This window comes from Trematomus bernacchii, unplaced genomic scaffold (genome assembly GCF_902827165.1).
Source record: "Trematomus bernacchii unplaced genomic scaffold, fTreBer1.1, whole genome shotgun sequence".
NCBI lineage: Eukaryota > Metazoa > Chordata > Actinopteri > Perciformes > Nototheniidae > Trematomus > Trematomus bernacchii.
Window position 1 is genome coordinate 152,501 of NW_022987746.1, and position 20,000 is coordinate 172,500.

General features: G+C 42.5%; 1 protein-coding gene across 1 annotated transcript in view; it reads left to right on the plus strand.

Moving 5' to 3' along the window:
- The window catches only part of si:dkey-22o22.2 (neural-cadherin), a 130,077-nt gene that overhangs the window by 62,257 nt on the left and 47,820 nt on the right, over positions 1-20,000 (plus strand). Inside the window, 8 exon segments of the mRNA XM_034148108.1 lie at positions 330-441; positions 1,011-1,260; positions 1,842-1,984; positions 6,612-6,784; positions 8,071-8,239; positions 8,860-9,030; positions 15,877-16,049; positions 18,901-19,068. Of these exon segments, the coding sequence (XP_034003999.1) occupies positions 330-441; positions 1,011-1,260; positions 1,842-1,984; positions 6,612-6,784; positions 8,071-8,239; positions 8,860-9,030; positions 15,877-16,049; positions 18,901-19,068 (1,359 nt within the window).

Here is a 20,000-nt window from a genome sequence, read left to right on the forward strand (position 1 = left end):
TAGCGGTGGTGACGTGAAGTCATGTGACCGTGCTGTAGTTCCTTTATAGCCCAACATTAGCCACCTTTAGCTTAGCGGTGGTGACGTGAAGTCATGTGACCGTGCTGTAGTTAAAGTGGTGTTAATATGTGGAGATTATCCTGCTGAACTAAACGTGTCAGTATCATAAACTTTGAGATTATTTTCTGCATAACCAAAAATCCCATGGAGAAATCCTATTGAACCAGCGAGATGCTGCCTTCAGGGTCCAACACAGGAATACGTCATCCACTGTATTCCTCTGATATAAAACGAACAGCAGATAAATAACATCAATGATAACTCTGCAGGTGGTCGTCCACATCACGGATGAAAACGACTGCACGCCAGAGTTCCTGCACTCCATCTACACCAGGGACAACGTTCCTGAGAGCACACCGCCGGGAACCTCCCTGCTGCAAGGTAACACACACACACACACACACACACACACACGCCGATCCCTTGAGCTGGTAATCTCTTTTATCCTGTGTCAGTGAAAGCAACACCAGCACATTGCACCTGTGGGTTTACTTTACAGTGTGTGTGTGTGTGTGAGTGTGTGTGTGTGTGTGTGTGTGTGTGTGTGTGTGTGTGTGCCACCTGTCGTAGCTGCTGGTGACTGGTTGAGATCAAACAGTCCGACTTCAACGAGGCTTTGCTCTTATTAGTACAGCCACACACACACACACACACACACACACACACACACACACACACACACACACACACACACACACACACACACACACACACACACACACACACACACACACACACACACACACACACACACCACACACACACACACACACACACACACACACACACACACACACACACACACACACACACATATATAAAACTATACATTCAACAGATTAATGTATTTATTAAACCACTGTTTTCGCTTGATCGCTGTCTTTCCTCCTCCTCCTCTTCGTCCTCCTCCTCCTCCTCCTCCTCCTCCTCCTCCTCCTCCTCCTCCTCAGTTCTGGCTCGTGACTGTGACTCAGGGTTGAACTCTGATTTGTCGTACTTCGTTCACGGAGAAGACTTTGACATCACGTCGGGGGGCGTGGTCAGTCCCGCCCGTCGTCTTGACTACGAGCGACCCAATCACGTGTACGAGTTCGTTGTGGTTGCCGTGGACGCGGGGTCGCCCCCCCGCACGGGCACCGCCTCTGTCCGCATCCGCGTCGCCAACAGCAACGACGAGGCGCCCGTCTTCTCCCAGAGCGCGTGAGACTTTTGTTTTTTTCACATTATATTGTTTTAATTATTATTATTACAATTATTAAGTTTTTCTTATTTTTTATATTATTCTTTATTTTCAGTTTTCTTACATTTTTATGCATCTTTTCTTTAAATGTCTTGCAGTTTTCTTAATGGTTTTACTGCAGTTTTACGCTTTTCTCCCCGGCATTTTTACTCAAATTCATTCAATTTCTTTCTTTATTCGTAATTCACTTTTTCTTATTTTTCTGGCTAAGTATTTTTCTCTATTTACATTTTATTCTCTACTTTTTTAGCATTTCAATTTTTTTTTAAACTTTTCTCACCAGTTTTTTTCCTTACTTTCAATTTGTAAATGTCCGTACGGTGTTCTCACGTCTATTCTTTGTTCCTCTTTGACTTTATATAATAACGAACACCATCCCTCTTCTTTCTGCCTGTCTCTCTCAGTCTCTGCTAAGAAAGGTGTTTTTAATTCAGAATATATTCTTAATCTCCATCCGTCTCCCTCACACCTTCTCGTCTTCACTTTGTCTCTCTCCTTGTTTCCCCCCCCCTGACCCCTGACCCCCCCTTCTCTCTCTCAGGTATAAGACGTTCCTCAGCGAGGACGCCGGGCCGGACACACTCGTCGCCATCGTCCACGCCAACGACCCCGACGGAGACGCCGTCTCTTACGCCATCACCGGCGGCAACGAGGACAGCAACTTCCTGCTGGACAAACAGAAGGGTGAGGAACGCCGTCATACTTTATATAAACACACCATTTCTTACACTGCCGGTTACACTGCCAGGTACACTGCCGGTTACACTGCCAGTTACACTGCCAGGTACACTGCCAGTTACACTGCCAGGTACACTGCCAGGTACACTGCCGGTTACACTGCCAGTTACACTGCCAGGTACACTGCCAGTTACACTGCCAGGTACACTGCCAGGTACACTGCCAGGTACACTGCCAGTTACACTGCCAGGTACACTGCCAGGTACACTGCCAGTTACACTGCCAGGTACACTGCCAGGTACACTGCCAGTTACACTGCCAGTTACACTGCCAGGTACACTGCCAGGTACACTGCCAGGTACACTGCCAGGTACACTGCCAGGTACACTGCCAGTTACACTGCCAGGCACACTGCCAGGTACACTGCCAGGTAAACTGCCAGGTACACTGCCAGTTACACTGCCAGGTACACTGCCAGGTACACTGCCAGGTACACAGGTACGGTGGCCGACAGGAGCAAAGAGCGGCCCAAAACATGAGTTTATTAAGAAGAACGTTGGTTGGTGTTGCAACATTTGAAAGATGGTGCCATTGTAAAGTATTATCTACAATCTGACGTGAATGTCATAATGACAGGATGCTCTGTTAGTTTATTATTAAAACACTCCTATTGCAAGATGTCAGGTGTCTGCCTCGAGTGTCTTCAAGCTCTGGAATGACAGCGACTCTAGGCATCCGGTAATATCACTAATGCATCACAGCTTCATCTGGGTAACAACAACTGATGCAAAGAAGTAAAAGATGAAAAAGCAAATGTTGTGGGTTTGAATTTGGAGACATCAACATTGTTCATGTTTATAAAGTATATTTGATAATGATTCGTATAGAAGAGGATAGAGGCCACACGTACAATGAAGGAGACCTGAGGCCTGTACTACGAAGCCAGTTCAACAGACCCTGGATATGTTTGAGTTACCCGGTTTACCTAATCCAAAACAAACACGCTCTCGCTAAGCTGTCCTACGACGCTGGTTATCAACTCGGTAACTCAAGCCAGGGTTTCTCCGTCCGGCTGAGTGCGCGTTCACATAAAAGGGGCGGGGCTAGCAACATTTGACCAATCACAAACATGGAGAAGCGTACTGACAGCGCAGCGTCATACTTCCTGAATGAAAAGTGAACTATAATATTAGACAAATATGAAGAAGTTAAACTTGAAACATCCATGACTTAAACACTTTATCCAGGATCAAAGTCACATAGCTGCACCTGCAAGGTGAATACAGCTGGTAAAAGAAAAAGTGTTTGAATTTTTTCAACATCCTCCGAGGGCCGCAAAAATTATTGACCTCTGCTTAAAAATACTAAAATCACAGCCCATTCATTTGGCCTTTCTTTCATGCTGTGCAAAGAAAAACCAACCTCTTAATCCAGATATCTCACCATGACTCGCGCATGCACGCACGTGCACGGTGTGGCATGACCACCACAACAGAAAGATATGGACACAACATGTGTGCGAATGTGTTTAGTTTCCTTTCCATGTGAACATGATTTAAGTGGGGGGGGGGGGACCTAACCTAACGTTTTTTTTAAATGTTGAAGTTAAAAGCATCAATCTGGTGCACTTTGAGAGCAACATTAGGAGATCTATGGATACATCTCTCAACACCCATATGAAACAGAACTGTAAACAGATTTTCTTTTTCTTTATGGATATTTTACAAATCACTCCCCTTTTAAACTCTATTCTTGTTTATTAATAACAACTTTTTTTTACTGTCATATAGTATTTTATACCTGTTTACTTTATTCTTTTATTTTTTTATAACTATAATGATCATATAAACCCCTGGCGTACATTAACAGGTTTATGATATCACTGCCCCGTCCAAGACACGAGTGGATCTGACTTTAATTACATTTGACTCGAGTGTTTCGTCAACTTAATGTGTTGCTTAAAATAATACTTCTGCATACAGTATGTGACACTGTGAGTGTTGCACGGCCAGATACGGCTCAAGAAGCTGACTCAAATAAGGAAATATATGATAATATCAGTGATTTTTGCCGGCCGTCTTTCCTGCAACGGCAGTTTAAACTGTATTTCCTCTATCCTGTAATATGACTTGATCGCTTTAAACTCCGCACACGGAGCTCTGATTGGTCAGCAGGCGGTGCTTTCACTGAGTTGATCTCTTAGCCTGCCACCTAACCTGCTCCGGAGCAGGTTAGCCGCTCAGCATAAGTTACCATGGAGATCTAGCCCACTAAAAAGAGAACCAGCGTCGTAGGACCGGAAAGCCAGAGTTTTCCCTGAAGTTACCTTGCCAAGCGAAAATCCGGCTTCGTAGTACAGGCCTCTGGGGACACTAAAGAATGACGCACATAGCTGGCAGACCAGGGGACACTAAAGAATGACGCACACAGCTGGGACGGAGTGCTTGGTGACGTTCAGGATTATAGAGTAAAATAATGTGGTTGTTGCTGTGGTAACAAGTATTTAGGTATACAGCTTTGTAGTTTCAACAAGGCCACTGAACCCCCCCCCCCCCCCAACACACACACACACATTTATAATCACCACAGTACACACACACACTAACTGTTGAACATCCGTTGTTTTTCTGGTTGAATAATTCAGATATGAGGACGCACACACACCTCTGTCAGCGCAACACCAGCACATTACACCATGGGGAGATACTGCACTGTGTGTGTGTGTGTGTGTGTGTGTGTGTGTGTGTGTGTGTGTGTGTGTGTGTGTGTGGTGTGTGTGTGTGTGTGTGTGTGTGTGTGTGTGTGTGTGGGGGGGGGGGGTTGTGTGTGTGTGTGTGTGTGTGTGGTGGGATGGGCGTCTCTTTCTCTCTAAGGCCCCTACACACCAGGCCGATATCGGCCGTCTTGCGTTGTCTGGCGAAAACGGGTTCCTTCTCGCCCAAAGTCAATTTGGTGTGTCCCGAACCCTCGGCCGTGACACGCCTTATTTGGCCTTTCACGGTCGACACCCTGCCGATTCAACATGTTGAATCGGCCGGGTGTCGGACACAAGCTATCGGGCCAAGAAACCACTCTGATCAGCTGTTCAGCTAGCAAATGAGAAGCGAAACGGAAGTGAGGGACGTAAACAAACGATTTAAGGCACAAGACAGCAGCTAAACACCAGCAGGTGATACTTAAAGACATCAAACATAGCCCTTAAATGTCCTCTCTTACCTCCCACACATAGCAGGGACATCTCTGATATCGGCGGGAGCGTCCCCGGCTGTCCTCTGCTGAGAGCTCCATGATTTGTTTGGTCAAGTCCGGTTTTTCATCTCATCGTAAAAGTGGCCATTATTACATTGCTGACTCAATAAACTACACACCCGCCAGAACACTGCGATCATCAGATGCAGGTCTATTAACTGTGATTTTATAGTATGTCTGCACTTTATGTGCTCATTTCATCATTCATGTATTTTTATATTCTAAAACATGTTTTCGATGGACGAGAGTGAAAATGGAACGGCACCCGCTATTTGTTTGTTTATATCAGTCTGTTCTTCTTCTCTGTCTTCCGGTTGTTGCCTATTTTGAATGACGAATACACACTACCGCCGCCTGCTGGTAAGGAGAGTTATTGCCACTCACGCATGCGCAGTTCGTACGTGCTCGGCTGAAGTCTTTGCGGTGATTTCCAGTGCGACACACGGCCAAGACGCAAGAGAACTCGTCGATGGAACTGTCGGTGGCGGGTGGCGGCGAGTTCTCTGGTGACTGCCTGGTGTGTGTGTGGGGGGGGGGGTTGTGTGTGTGTGTGTGTGTGTGTGTGTGTGTGTGTGTGTGTGTGTGTTTGTTGTTATTTGAGTGTGCGGGAGGAAGAGAAACCCCGTCTGGAGGGAACACGGGGATTTCAGCCTCTGCAGACCATTTACATGCACTAAACATTCACACCACATGTATTTGTGCGGACTGGATAACATAAGTACAAAAAACAAACTAAATGGTGAACTCTTTAACAATTTTATAACACGAGTATTGAATGTATAGTTCACACTGTCTAAAGGAAAAGCATCAAAGCAACTTGTCTCTTTTTCATAAATAATGTCAGAATCCAAGTGAACCACTTTTTAGAGAACAAACGTTGTGTTTTATTCTGCAGGTTGTTTGTTTCCAACATTCATTACAATCCGCTGCTCTGAGGTGTTTTCTGTCCTCTTTATTTGATATTAGCTGAAACATATTCTGGGTTGTCCTCTGGAGCAGAAACTCTTCATTTAAACCTAACAAATGTTATTTCAAAGGAAAGTAAAACACCAACAAACAGACTTACTGTTATATTTACCGGTGTGGTTAACATGTTGAAAACAGAACTAGCTGCAAGGTTGGGAAAAAAAGTTTAGAGTGGAATAAATTATATTAAAAGCACCAAATTGTTATGAGGGTTACTTTAGCAATGTCATCCGTTACAAGATCTACAAGTACTGAAACTTAGTGTCATTAAACACCCCTCCTGTGTGTGTGTGTGTGTGTGTGTGTGTGTGTGTGTGTGTGTGTGTGTGTGTGTGTGTGTGTGTGTGTGTGTGTGTGTGTGTGTGTGTGTGTGTGTGTGTGTGTGTGTGTGTGTGTGTGTGTGTGTGTGTGTGTCCAGGCATCATTAAGCTGCGGAGGAGCCCCCCCCCAAGGCTCCGGGGTCCGCAGTACGTCCTCAACATCACGGCCACGGACGACAACGCATCGGGGGGGCCGTTCCCTCTGAGCAGCTCGGCGCAGGTCATCGTAGGAATCAATGACATCAACAACAACAAGCCGCTGTTCCAGGAGGTGAGATCAGACCCAAAGGCTTTATTTTAATATTCACTGGGTGGAGCTGGGATGTCGTATTTCTGTAGTTGGACCCTGAAGGCAGCATCCCCCTGGAGACTAATGTTGGGCTATAAAGGAACTACAGCACGGTCACATGACTTCACGTCACCACCGCTAAGCTAAAGGTGGCTAATGTTGGGCTATAAAGGAACTACAGCACGGTCCAACCCAGTCTCACGGCATTTCGTGTTATTAGTCACGAAATTAATGTAATCTATTGATTCGTGTTCACCAACACGATTTTCACCTTTTTTTCATGTCACACAGAACGATTTTAAAAGCAATGTATTTCTATTGGTAGTATGTTTCGTGCCTGCAACACGTCTTTTTGTCCGGTCGGGTCTTGGAATACCAGAAGCTGTGTGGTTCATAAAAACATGTTCTTACTCAATATCTTACCCTAAGCCTAACCTTTTATTTGAAATTGTATAATGTCTGAGTTTTTTTGCCGTCAGTGAGGAAAAGAAATGGCTCAGAGCCTCAGAATACTGACATCTGTATTTTATGTCATCTCTTTTTCCTTCTAATTTGTTATTATTTGGTGCAGGCACGAAACATACTACCAATATAAATACATTGCTTCTAAAATCGTTCTGTGTCAGAATACTTAAATCTGTATTTTTTTAAATGTCTTTTTCCTTCTAATTTGTTATTATTTACATTGCTTTTAAAATCGTTCTGTGTGACACGAAAAAAATGGCGAACTTGTGTTGGTGAACACGAATCAATAGATTAATTTCGTGACTATAACACGAAATGCCGTGAGACTGTGTTGCACGGTCACATGACTTCACGTCACCACCGCTAAGCTAAAGGTGGCTAATGTTGGGCTATAAAGGAACTACAGCACGGTCACATGACTTCACGTCACCACCGCTAAGCTAAAGGTGGCTAATGTTGGGCTATAAAGGAACTACAGCACGGTCACATGACTTCACGTCACCACCGCTAAGCTAAAGGAGGCTAATGTTGGGCTATAAAGGAACTACAGCACGGTCACATGACTTCACATCACCACCGCTAAGCTAAAGGAGGCTAATGTTGGGCTATAAAGGAACTACAGCACGGTCACATGACTTCACATCACCACCGCTAAGCTAAAGGAGGCTAATGTTGGGCTATAAAGGAACTACAGCACGGTCACATGACTTCACGTCACCACCGCTAAGCTAGTATCCAGCAGCTAAAAAATGTCCTTGCAGTTTATTGTGGTTCTGCTCTGATTGTGTTATTTGTTCCCTCAGTGTCCGAACTACAGTCTGAATGCGGTGGTTCTGGAGAACCAGCCTCCGGGGACTCTGGTTCTGCGGGTCCAGGCCCACGACGCCGACATGGGGGTCAACGGAGAGGTGAAGTACGGCATCATGAACAGAGACGGGGTGTCGTCTGGCTTCGACATCGACCCTGACACCGGTAAGTTCCACAGATAAGATAAGATAATCACAATTTGGGATTTCTTTGCGTTGCAGCAGCATAAAAAGACAAGGCATCGTACATTAGAGAAATTAAAAGACTAGAAATGAACAATCTAAAATGTAAACGTCTCAAATAGAAATAAAATAGCTTTAAAAAAGTAAAAAATATACATGTGGAAAATATACAAAATTGACAGTAACAAAATATAAGCAGGATATTATATATACATGAATTGTGCAAGGAATGGATTATTAAATATTAGATTGAATATTAGGACTTCATGAACACTGTTTAACAAGTACATGTTTGCTTGATGTAAATTATTATTACTGGCTGCCTTCTTAGTTTGGGAATTTGAACCAGAATCTGTAAGTAACTCTGTGCAATATACGGTATAACTGACCTCTGTTATCTAGCTTCTACCACACTTCCATATGCTACACTTCATTTATTACTGCTGCTGCTACTTTTCTACCCAAATGTATACTTTGTAGATTGTAATAACCTTTCTTATAGTGCTTTATTTGAGTCTCTATCTTTACTTCTGCTGTAACAAAGTAAATGTCCCCCCTGTGGGACTGATAAAGGCCTTGTGATTGTGACCTGGTGTGCTTCAGGTGTGATCGTCACCACGGCCAGCTTCGACCGGGAGTTCCAGAGGGAGCACATGCTGTCGGTGACGGCCACCGATCAGGCCGAGGAGCCGCTCATCGGGATCTGCCAGATCACCGTGCTCATCGGAGACGAGAACGACAACGACCCCAAGTTTGAAAACAGCCGCTACCAGTGTGAGTTTCTGCTTAGTGAAGTAAAAAGATATGATTCTACACTGTATTGAAGTAAACATGTATTATTTTGAATTGTATTTTAGTGAACATGTATTGTTTGAACTGTTTTAAGTAATCACAACTGTTTTAAGTAATCACAACGGTTTTAAGTAATCACATATATAGAAATGATATTCTCACTTACCACTGACCCAGAGATCCTGTTTCACACACACACAGCTCCTTTTTTCACCAGCACACACATGTTCTTCTCAAGGCCCTTATGGACATCATTATATTTGTGCACAAAGGTTTAATTGTATGAGAAAGAATAATTTATGTGAAAAACTCCCATGGGAAAGTAAGGGAGTGAATACCGGTGTAGAGATAAGATTGACTTTGACCTTGTGAAACTTTAGAATCTCACGTTCTGGTCAGAACTCTGATTCGCTGTATTGAACCCGACCAGGAGTGAATCCAACCAGTAAAAACACTTGGGGGATGTGAGCAGCTCATACAGCTCCTCCTCACGGACTCTCTCATTCGCTTTGGAGTAAAAGGGGAAGGGAAAAGTCAACACATCTCCGCCCCAAAATATGATTATGAATACTGTTGTTTTTGAATGTAAAATGCTTTCTTGTTTGGTGAGTTGGCAGGTCCCGATATCTGTGTCCGCATCGCATCACAAACCTGAAGTCAATTTCTTCTTGTTTGATGAGTTGGCGGGTCCCGACACCTTTATCCGCATCGCATCACAAACCTGAAGTCCGGAGTACTCTGTACAACTTGTATATGTGTTTGGTTTCCTACCAGAGTAAACTCAGATAATTGTTATAACTTTTGATTCCGGTGTTTTCAATTCCTTTCTTTATTTAATAGAGATTCAGCCTCATCCAACGAACGGCGCGTAGCAGAGGGGGTGGCTATCAGCCACCACAATAGGTGTTCTGCTCCAACATTAGTCATGATAAGATTACTGTAACTACCAGTGGGAATGTAGTTCCTTTATAGCCCAACATTAGCCACCTTTAGCTTAGCGGTGGTGACGTGAAGTCATGTGACCGTGCTGTAGTTCCTTTATAGCCCAACATTAGCCACCTTTAGCTTAGCGGTGGTGACGTGAAGTCATGTGACCGTTCTGTAGTTCCTTTATAGCCCAACATTAGCCACCTTTAGCTTAGCGGTGGTGACGTGAAGTCATGTGACCGTGCTGTAGTTCCTTTATATCCCAACATTAGCCTCCTTTAGCTTAGCGGTGGTGACGTGAAGTCATGTGACCGTGCTGTAGTTCCTTTATAGCCCAACATTAGCCACCTTTAGCTTAGCGGTGGTGACGTGAAGTCATGTGACCGTGCTGTAGTTCCTTTATAGCCCAACATTAGCCACCTTTAGCTTAGCGGTGGTGACGTGAAGTTATGTGACCGTGCTGTAGTTCCTTTAGAGCCCAACATTAGCCACCTTTAGCTTAGCGGTGGTGACGTGAAGTCATGTGACCGTGCTGTAGTTCCTTTATAGCCCAACATTAGCCACCTTTAGCTTAGCGGTGGTGACGTGAAGTCATGTGACCGTGCTGTAGTTCCTTTATAGCCCAACATTAGCCTCCTTTAGCTTAGCGGTGGTGACGTGAAGTCATGTGACCGTGCTGTAGTTCCTCTATACCGTCAGTACTCAGTTTAGTTTTCTATCGTGTTTATCTGTAGTAACACTCTCTGGTTTAGAAGGTTTCTTCACCTCTGGAGTCACAGAGTGTGTGTGTGTGTGTGTGTGTGTGTGTGTGTGTGTGTGTGTGTGTGTGTGTGTGTGTGTGTGTGTGTGTGTGTGTGTGTGTGTGTGTGTGTGTGTGTGTGTGTGTGTGTGTGTGTGTGTGTGTGTGTGTGTGTGTGTGTGTGTGTGTAGGAAACAGGTGAAATTTGGCAGCCTTGTGTTTGTCCTCCTCTATCAATCTGCCTCCTGATAATCCTGGAAAGCTCTTAGCCTGATGAAATATTCTCCGCCGGCCCCCTGGGGCTCTGTTTGTTTACTACGTGTGCAAATGTGTGTTTTAATAAGCGTGGTGTCAGAAGTTCTCCTCGTCAGATTAGAGAGACGCACACAGCGCCTCATTAACTATTTAACAGCAGATTGAAATGTTTCTGGGACATGCATTCAATTACCACCTAGTGTGTGTGTGTGTGTGTGTGTGTGTGTGTGTGTGTGTGTGTGTGTGTGTGTGTGTGTGTGTGTGTGTGTGTGTGTGTGTGTGTGTGTGTGTGTGTGTGTGTGTGTGTGTGTTAAATTGGATTTGATTGACAGTTTTCCGATTTACTTCAGTTTTGTATAGTGCTATATAGAAATAAAGAAATAAAGGATAATATTGATGTTGATTCAAAATATGGCAAAGCTACGGAAACGCCTCACTGGGGAAATGTATGGGACTAAAATATCATAACTTTGGCAACTTTCATAAAAAACATTCCTCAGACCGTAGAGCAGAGCGTATTTCATACAGCAGTGTAAATATTTAATGTGCCATGTTGCTTCATCTTGTGTTATTATATATTATTGGAATAAATACAACATGGTTTTATTTTGACTTGAATTAATTAACATCCAATAATATGATGCTCCTTGGTGTTAATCATAAGTTATGAGAGTTTTAATTAAAGGTCCCCTATTATGCAAAATCCACTTCTTCATGTCTCTTCTTCATCAACATGTGTCCCCTCTTCTTCATGTCTCTTCTACATCAACATGTGTCTCCTCTTCTTCATGTCTCTTCTACATCAACATGTGTCCCCTCTTCTTCATGTCTCTTCTACATCAACATGTGTTCCCTCTTCTTCATGTCTCTTCTACATCAACATGTGTCCCCTCTTCTTCATGTCTCTTCTACATCAACATGTGTCCCCTCTTCTTCATGTCTACCCTCTTCTTCATGTCTCTTCTACATCAACATGGTCCCCCTCTTCTTCATGTCTCTTCTACATCAACATGTGTCCCCTCTTCTTCATGTCTCTTCTACATCACCATGTGTCCTCTCTTCTTCATGTCTCTTCTACATCAACATGTGTCCCCTCTTCTTCATGTCTCTTCTACATCAACATGTGTCCCCTCTTCTTCATGTCTCTTCTACATCAACATGTGTCCCCTCTTCTTCATGTCTCTTCTACATCAACATGTGTACCCTCTTCTTCATGTCTCTTCTACATCAACATGTGTCCCCTCTTCTTCATGTCTCTTCTTCATCAACATGTGTCCCCCTCTTCTTCATGTCTCTTCTACATCAACATGTGTCCCCTCTTCTTCATGTCTCTTCTACATCAACATGTGTCCCCTCTTCTTCATGTCTCTTCTACATCAACATGTGTCCCCTCTTCTTCATGTCTCTTCTTCATCAACATGTGTCCCCTCTTCTTCATGTCTCTTCTACATCAACATGTGTCCCCTCTTCTTCATGTCTCTTCTACATCAACATGTGTCCCCTCTTCTTCATGTCTCTTCTACATCAACATGTGTCCCCTCTTCTTCATGTCTCTTCTACATCAACATGTGTCCCCTCTTCTTCATGTCTCTTCTACATCAACATGTGTCCCCTCTTCTTCATGTCTCTTCTACATCAACATGTGTCCCCTCTCTTCATGTCTCTTCTACATCAACAGTGTCCCCTCTTCTTCATGTCTCTTCTACATCAACATGTGTCCCCTCTTCTTCATGTCTCTTCTACATCAACACGTGTCCCCTCTTCTTCATGTCTCTTCTACATCAACACGTGTCCCCTCTTCTTCATGTCTCTTCTACATCAACATGTGTCCCCTCTTCTTCATGTCTCTTCTTCATCAACATGTGTCCCCTCTTCTTCATGTCTCTTCTACATCAACATGTGTCCCCTCTTCTTCATGTCTCTTCTACATCAACATGTGTCCCCTCTTCTCCATGTCTCTTCTTCATCAACATGTGTCCCCTCTTCTTCATGTCTCTTCTACATCAACATGTGTCCCCTCTTCTTCATGTCTCTTCTACATCAACATGTGTCCCCTCTTCTCCATGTCTCTTCTTCATCAACATGTGTCCCCTCTTCTTCATGTCTCTTCTACATCAACATGTGTCCCCTCTTCTTCATGTCTCTTCTACATCAACATGTGTCCCCTCTGTGGAAAGAGACTCTGAAAGTTTCAGGAACAAAGATTCTCTCTCTTTTTGTCCTGATCCATTTTTATAAAAACCTGTCTGAAAATGAGCTGATCAGATTTTGGCCACTTTATGATGTCATAACGATGTTTTGGCTTGTGTAACCATTAGCCAATCACCAACCAAGGTAACCCCCCCCCCCCCTTTTGAAACAGGGCTGAAACAGAGGGGATTATGGGATGCTGCAATGATCTGTTTGGTGTTTCAGCCAATCAGAGACAGGTTCTGTATATATCTGAGACCTGTGATATATTGATGAGAAGCAGTAGAATAGGGGACCTTTAAAACACAAGAATCTTTTTTATCTAGATTATCGTGTTTCCATGATCATTAGACAAAATAAAATAAAATACTTATATTATGCATTATTATAATATTATATATATGATTAGTTTTTATTTGATTTATTCTAGTTATACTATTTATTACATTCATCATAAGCAGACCTTATATACAAATATATAATTACTAAATCATATATAATAATACAATTAATAAATTAGATAAAATAAATAAGATTAGGGTATTGTTACTTTTTTTTTTACAATAGCCCAAAACATTTTCTTGTGCTTGTTTGGACTAAAATAAATAAATGTTGTTTTTGCGCGGCATACATACACAACTTGCAAAGTGTTTCCTGTGCAGAACCGATGGGACGTGTGTCTGTTTGTCACGATGATGATTCAGTGTGTATTCAGAGCATCACTAAAGGACTTCATTATGGACTGCAGACTGTTTGTTACGCAGAGAGTCTCGTTGTTTCCGTGTGACGACGACGCTCCTCACAGTCAGCAGGAATAGTGTGTTAGTAAATATAAAAATGCATCTGTTGCAGAGTGAGACGCAGAAATGACAGAAAGAGGTGACACGCTGCTGACTCCACACACACACACATTATTATAATATCTGCTCACCCTCACACACACCATGCTGCTCGCTGAGCGTCTGACTGTAGCCGCCGCACATCTGATGATCATGTGCCAAATGTTGCTTTTAATAAGGCGCCGCACAAACATACATAACAACCCAAATGTGTAGAAATACAAACTTTAAAAACAGCAGCGTTTGCAGTAGCAGCAGTTATAGCACTATCATTATTAGCAGCTACAGTACTTGTACAGTATAAGTACTATTATTTGCAATGATGGCAAAAATCCACTTTTTTTGTGTGTCAATGCTGAGATCACGCTCACTTTTGACTTCGGTAAACATGCATTTCTTTGACTATGGACATACTGCAAAGAAAACAAACTAAATTTGAGTAATTTAGTCATGTAAAAATAATGAATACATCAATTAGATAAATCATATTAACTAATTTATGTCTAAAACAAATGTCTAACAGTGAGATATATATATATATATATTTGTTTATAAATGAAGTTGGATTGGATAAGCAGACCTTATTTCCGGCTGCTAACCAAAGACCCTGTCAGCCACTTCCTGTTTACATCATGTGACGCCGTGCCTCTCCCATGGATGTATAATAGAGAGGTGAAGTCCCGCCCATCTACTTCCGACTCATGGGACCTTATTTTGGAAAAAGTATGCATTGAAGTCAATGGAGAGAGAAAGATTATCTTTCCATCCCGTTTGAATTGTGCCACGAATTACACATATGATGTTTGTCAATTATTTCCATGTCAAAAAAGTCACAGTTTGTCGTAAAACTGTTGAAATATAAGACTATGAAAAATATGCAACTAGAGAGACTACAAATCCCAGAATCGGAACCGACTAACTCCCCTTGTGTGTATGCACAGCTCTCAACATGCCCAGACTTGGAGTGATTTTCACCTCTTTTAATACTTTTCGCCTCATTCTGAAAGAAAGAAGTGAAATGTGTCAACGTGAAGGCCGTCTTGGTGTGTGGTGCGAGACGGGAGATGGAGTTCATTGAGCGGTTCACACAAAAAAAAAGTGTTACTTCACAGTTTTACGACACATTTTTATTTTTTTGACTTGCAAAATTATCTTTTAGATTGACAAACATCACATGTGTAATTCGTGGCACAATTCAAACGGGATCGAAAGATAATCTTTCTCTCGCCATTGACTTCAATGCATACTTTTTCCCAAATAAGGTCCCATGGAGCTCAACCGGAAGGGGACGGACTTCGCCACTCTATAATAAGAACTGGATACAGCGTGGGAGGCGGGGTCTCTATGAGAGCTGCTCATTGGCGCATGAAGACAAAATGGCCCAACTTTTGAGAGAGCGAAACGTCACAGATTACCCATCATGCCTGGCTGCCAGAGCAGAAGAACCTGTATGTGCGCTCACAGAGCATGCGCCCCTTAAGCCCCGCCTCCTGTCATTAAGCCCCGCCCCCCGAGCTCCTGTTCTCGGCTCAGTAGAATGAATGGAGTGAGAAAATACATCTAGATTCAGCTTTTAGTGCATTTTACAACTTTAAGGACCGAATGATTCTAATAAGGGCTATAACATAGTTCATACTGGGTAGTTTAATTAGTTAAAAAAAAGTATCCGCTGATTTACAGACGTCTCTTTCCCTATGTTAGTCAATGGGAAAAAGTCTTTCTGGGCCCAGTGACGTCACGGACTGATACGGAAGTTGTAGTACCGGCGTTTGGACACAATGAATATTTTTCCTCAGAGTCCGGCGCACTTCCTGGGGGCTTGGCCTATCCTGTCAGACTTCCTGTTTACATCATGTGACGCTGTGCCTCTCTTCTCAGACTTCCTACGGGAGGACACTCCGGTAGGAACTAGTTTTCTGCGGGCGGCGGCGCACGATGACGACCAGGGGAGCAACGCGGCCATCACCTACTCCCTGACCAATCAGAAGCCGGCATACCTGCACATCAACCCCAGCACTGGCTGGATCTACGTCAACCACCCCATCTCTCAGGTCAGACACACACCAAGACTCAAGGTTCAAGGCTTTTATTGTCATGTGTACATTAGCTACAGTGTAGATATGTCAATGGGAATCTGAGGTCACAGGCTCCTCCCACAGAGCACAATAACACAGATACAATATTGCAAGTAAATACAAATAAAATAGACAAACACTGAAATAATACGAAAATAAGGCAGACTTTCTTACATTTACTGAGTAGGTAATCTGTTGTGAGCTATATTATTATTATTATTATTATTATTATTATTATTATTATTATTATTATTATTATTATTATTATTATTATTATTATTATTATTATTATTATTATGATCTTATAGACTCCAACCAGCTGCAGAAATGTAAAACTTCTGAAAAGCTCAAAATTCTCAAAGTGTCAAACCCCAGATGTTTTCCTCTCAGAGTTAGAAGTACAGAAACCCAAACATAAATCAACTTATATAATAATATAATAAAATATAATAATATATTCACGCCTGTATCTGCCGCTCCCTCGGTATAAATCTCTGAACATAAATATACATGCAGGCACAGCTCACACTTTGATATGCATCCACTGAGAGAACAAGTGTGTGTGTGTGTGTGTGTGTGTGTGTGTGTGTGTGTGTGTGTGTGTGTGTGTGTGTGTGGTGTGTGTGTGTGTGTGTGTGTGTGTGTGTGTGTGCGTGTGCATGTGCGTGCGTGCGTGTGTGTGTGTGTGTGTGTGTGTGTGTGTGTGTGTGTGTGTGTGTGTGTGTGTGTGTGTGTGTGTTCTGTTGTTCGGCTTTTTCCCGCTCGTGTTTACAATAATATTCAAAACTAAACAATCAAATCCCATCGTTCTCGTTTTTTAAACAGATGTAAATAAAAGGCTTGTTTGCAAAAACTATTATTTATTTTATTTATCCCAGGGAACGTCAATCAAACTGGTTTGGCTGAAACACCAAACAGATCATTGCAGCATTACCCATAATCCCCTCTGTTTCAGCCCTGTTTCCAAAGTGCTGATTCTCTGTCTGTTACTTTAGATGAAAATAAGAAGCCCCTCCCCACGCCCCTCTGAGAGAGATTTGGTTACAAAGAACTCAATGGTGCTCTAGGAGGAGATTCAGGTGATAAGGGGGGGGGGGGGGGGGGGGGGGGGGTTACCTTGGTTGCTGATTGGCTAATGGTTACACAAGACAAAACATCGTTATGACATCATTAAGTGGCCAAAATCTGATCAGCTCATTTTCAGACAGGTTTTTATAGAAATGGATCAGGACAAAAAGAGAGAGAATCTTTGTTCCTGAAACTTTCAGAGTCTCTTTCCACAGAGGGGACACATGTTGATGTAGAAGAGACATGAAGAAGAGGGGACACATGTTGATGAAGAAGAGACATGAAGAAGAGGGGACACATGTTGATGTAGAAGAGACATGAAGAAGAGGGGACACATGTTGATGTAGAAGAGACATGAAGAAGAGGGGACACATGTTGATGTAGAAGAGACATGAAGAAGAGGGGACACATGTTGATGTAGAAGAGACATGAAGAAGAGGGGACACATGTTGATGTAGAAGAGACATGAAGAAGAGGGGACACATGTTGATGTAGAAGAGCCATGAAGAAGAGGGGACACATGTTGATGTAGAAGAGCCATGAAGAAGAGGGGACACATGTTGATGTAGAAGAGACATGAAGAAGAGGGGACACATGTTGATGTAGAAGAGACATGAAGAAGAGGGGACACATGTTGATGTAGAAGAGACATGAAGAAGAGGGGACACATGTTGATGTAGAAGAGACATGGAGAAGAGGATTTTTTTTTCAAAAGAAAACCCACAATGCTAACGCTGAGCCTCTGAATTAGCAACGAGCGAAAAATGCTAACAGATTACTGCACCGAAAATCACTCACAAAACCTTATTATTTATCTCTTCTCCACATCCATGACATCGATTCACATCGTGAGGTGACACAGAATCGATGGGTACCCTCATTATCACTGAATTATACGGAATCGCGACGTTATAAACAAAAACAGACATCAAAACAGGTGGTGCTAGGTAGCTAAAAATGCTAACATGGCTACCTTGGCTCTGTAGTCTCTCCAAAGTGGTCTTCAATGGCATTAAAACGATAAAAACGCTGCTGAAGTTAATCCATAGGTTAATCCAATGTGTCTGTGTCCCTTTGAAATGATTTCTGATAATTCATGTTTTTCCGTTTCTAGATGTCAGAGCTAGAATGTAGCTTCACTCTAATGCAAAATTACATGCGCAAAGCCCCCACCTTTTTGTTTCACAATGAGTGTGTGTGGGGGACTCCCCCTTCGATTCTATTGGCTCTAACGGTCAGAAAGAGGTGTCAACCATCAAAATCGACCAATGTGTTCCAGAGATATGGAAAATCCACCCAAATGACCCCAGAAGTGGTTTCTTTTTGTTAAATCTCTCTAAAAAGGTAAAATGTCACTTGTTTTGCATCAATCTTGATACAGGGTACTTATTATATGTTGTACTTTGGATTCCTAAAGCTTTTAGTCTACTAACCCATCATCCAAGGGTAGTTTTCACTATAAGTAAAAAAAGATTTTTGGACGGACACTATAATTTACAGTTTTTTACTATGTAAAATCTGAATTTTCTTTAAAATAAAAAACATCTATATTGATTCTGACTTTTCTACTTCCAACTCACAGGTTTATCATTACTTTGAGAAAAAAGATTATTAATTTAACCCTTTTAGAAGGGAAGATATGGTCATTTGTTCTGGGAATGTCATTTTCGAGCCTGAGACCTGAAAAACAGGCTCAGAACTTAACAGGTTAAGCGTGAGATGAAAAGGGAATCATGTTGTCTAAATGTTTGTGTTCCAGACGTCCCGCATCAATCAGCAGGTGGTGGCGTCGGACGGGGGGCAGCGCAGCAGCTCCGTGGATCTGTCCGTCATCATCACCAACGTCCACAACCAGCCGCCGCTGTGGGAGCAGCCCGAGTACTGGGTCACTGTCCCGGAGAACAGGGCGCGGGACGCCAGGGTGGAGGTGAGCTGAACACCTGCTCCACACACAGCTACACCGAGGGGGGAAGTAGTGGAGTACAAGTACATGTTTCTGGTATCAGTACTTTACTCCACTACTTATTTTCGACGACTTTTTACTTTGACTTCTTACATGTTGAACCCAAATACCTGTACTTTCTACTTCTTACATGTTGAACACAAATACCTGTACTTTCTACTTCTTACATGTTGAACACAAATACCTGTACTTTCTACTTCTCACATGTTGAACACAAATACCTGTACTTTCTACTTCTCACATGTTGAACACAAATACCTGTACTTTCTACTTCTCACATTTTGAACCCAAATACCTGTACTTTCTACTTCTTACATTTTGAACACAAATACCTGTACTTTCTACTTCTTACATGTTGAACACAAATACCTGTACTTTCTACTTCTTACATGTTGAACCCAAATACCTGTACTTTCTACTTCTTACATGTTGAACCCAAATACCTGTACTTTCTACTTCTTACATGTTGAACACAAATACCTGTCCTTTCTACTTCTTACATGTTGAACACAAATACCTGTACTTTCTACTTCTCACATTTTCCAAACAGGCTGGTTCCTTTAGTTTGAATGTGTGTTTGGTGGCGTGATCATTATTATTTAGAGTCATTGCGTGCCTATTGATTTGAACACGATCCGTGTATCCATCATTTCCTGGTCTTCTCTAAAGAAGAGGGACCAATGAAAACGTTGTCATGTTGCCGTTGTTCAGCATGGAAACATTCATTAGCTAACAATGACATTATTGTTCTATTAATATAAAGGGAGGTCAGGTACTCTTTAAAACAGCTGCTAGTTATGGGTACTTTTTACTGAAGTACATTTCAAAGCCCTCTTTACTTTTACTTGAGTAAAGAAGTTTAGTCAGTACTTCTACTTTCACCAGAGTTTTTTTTA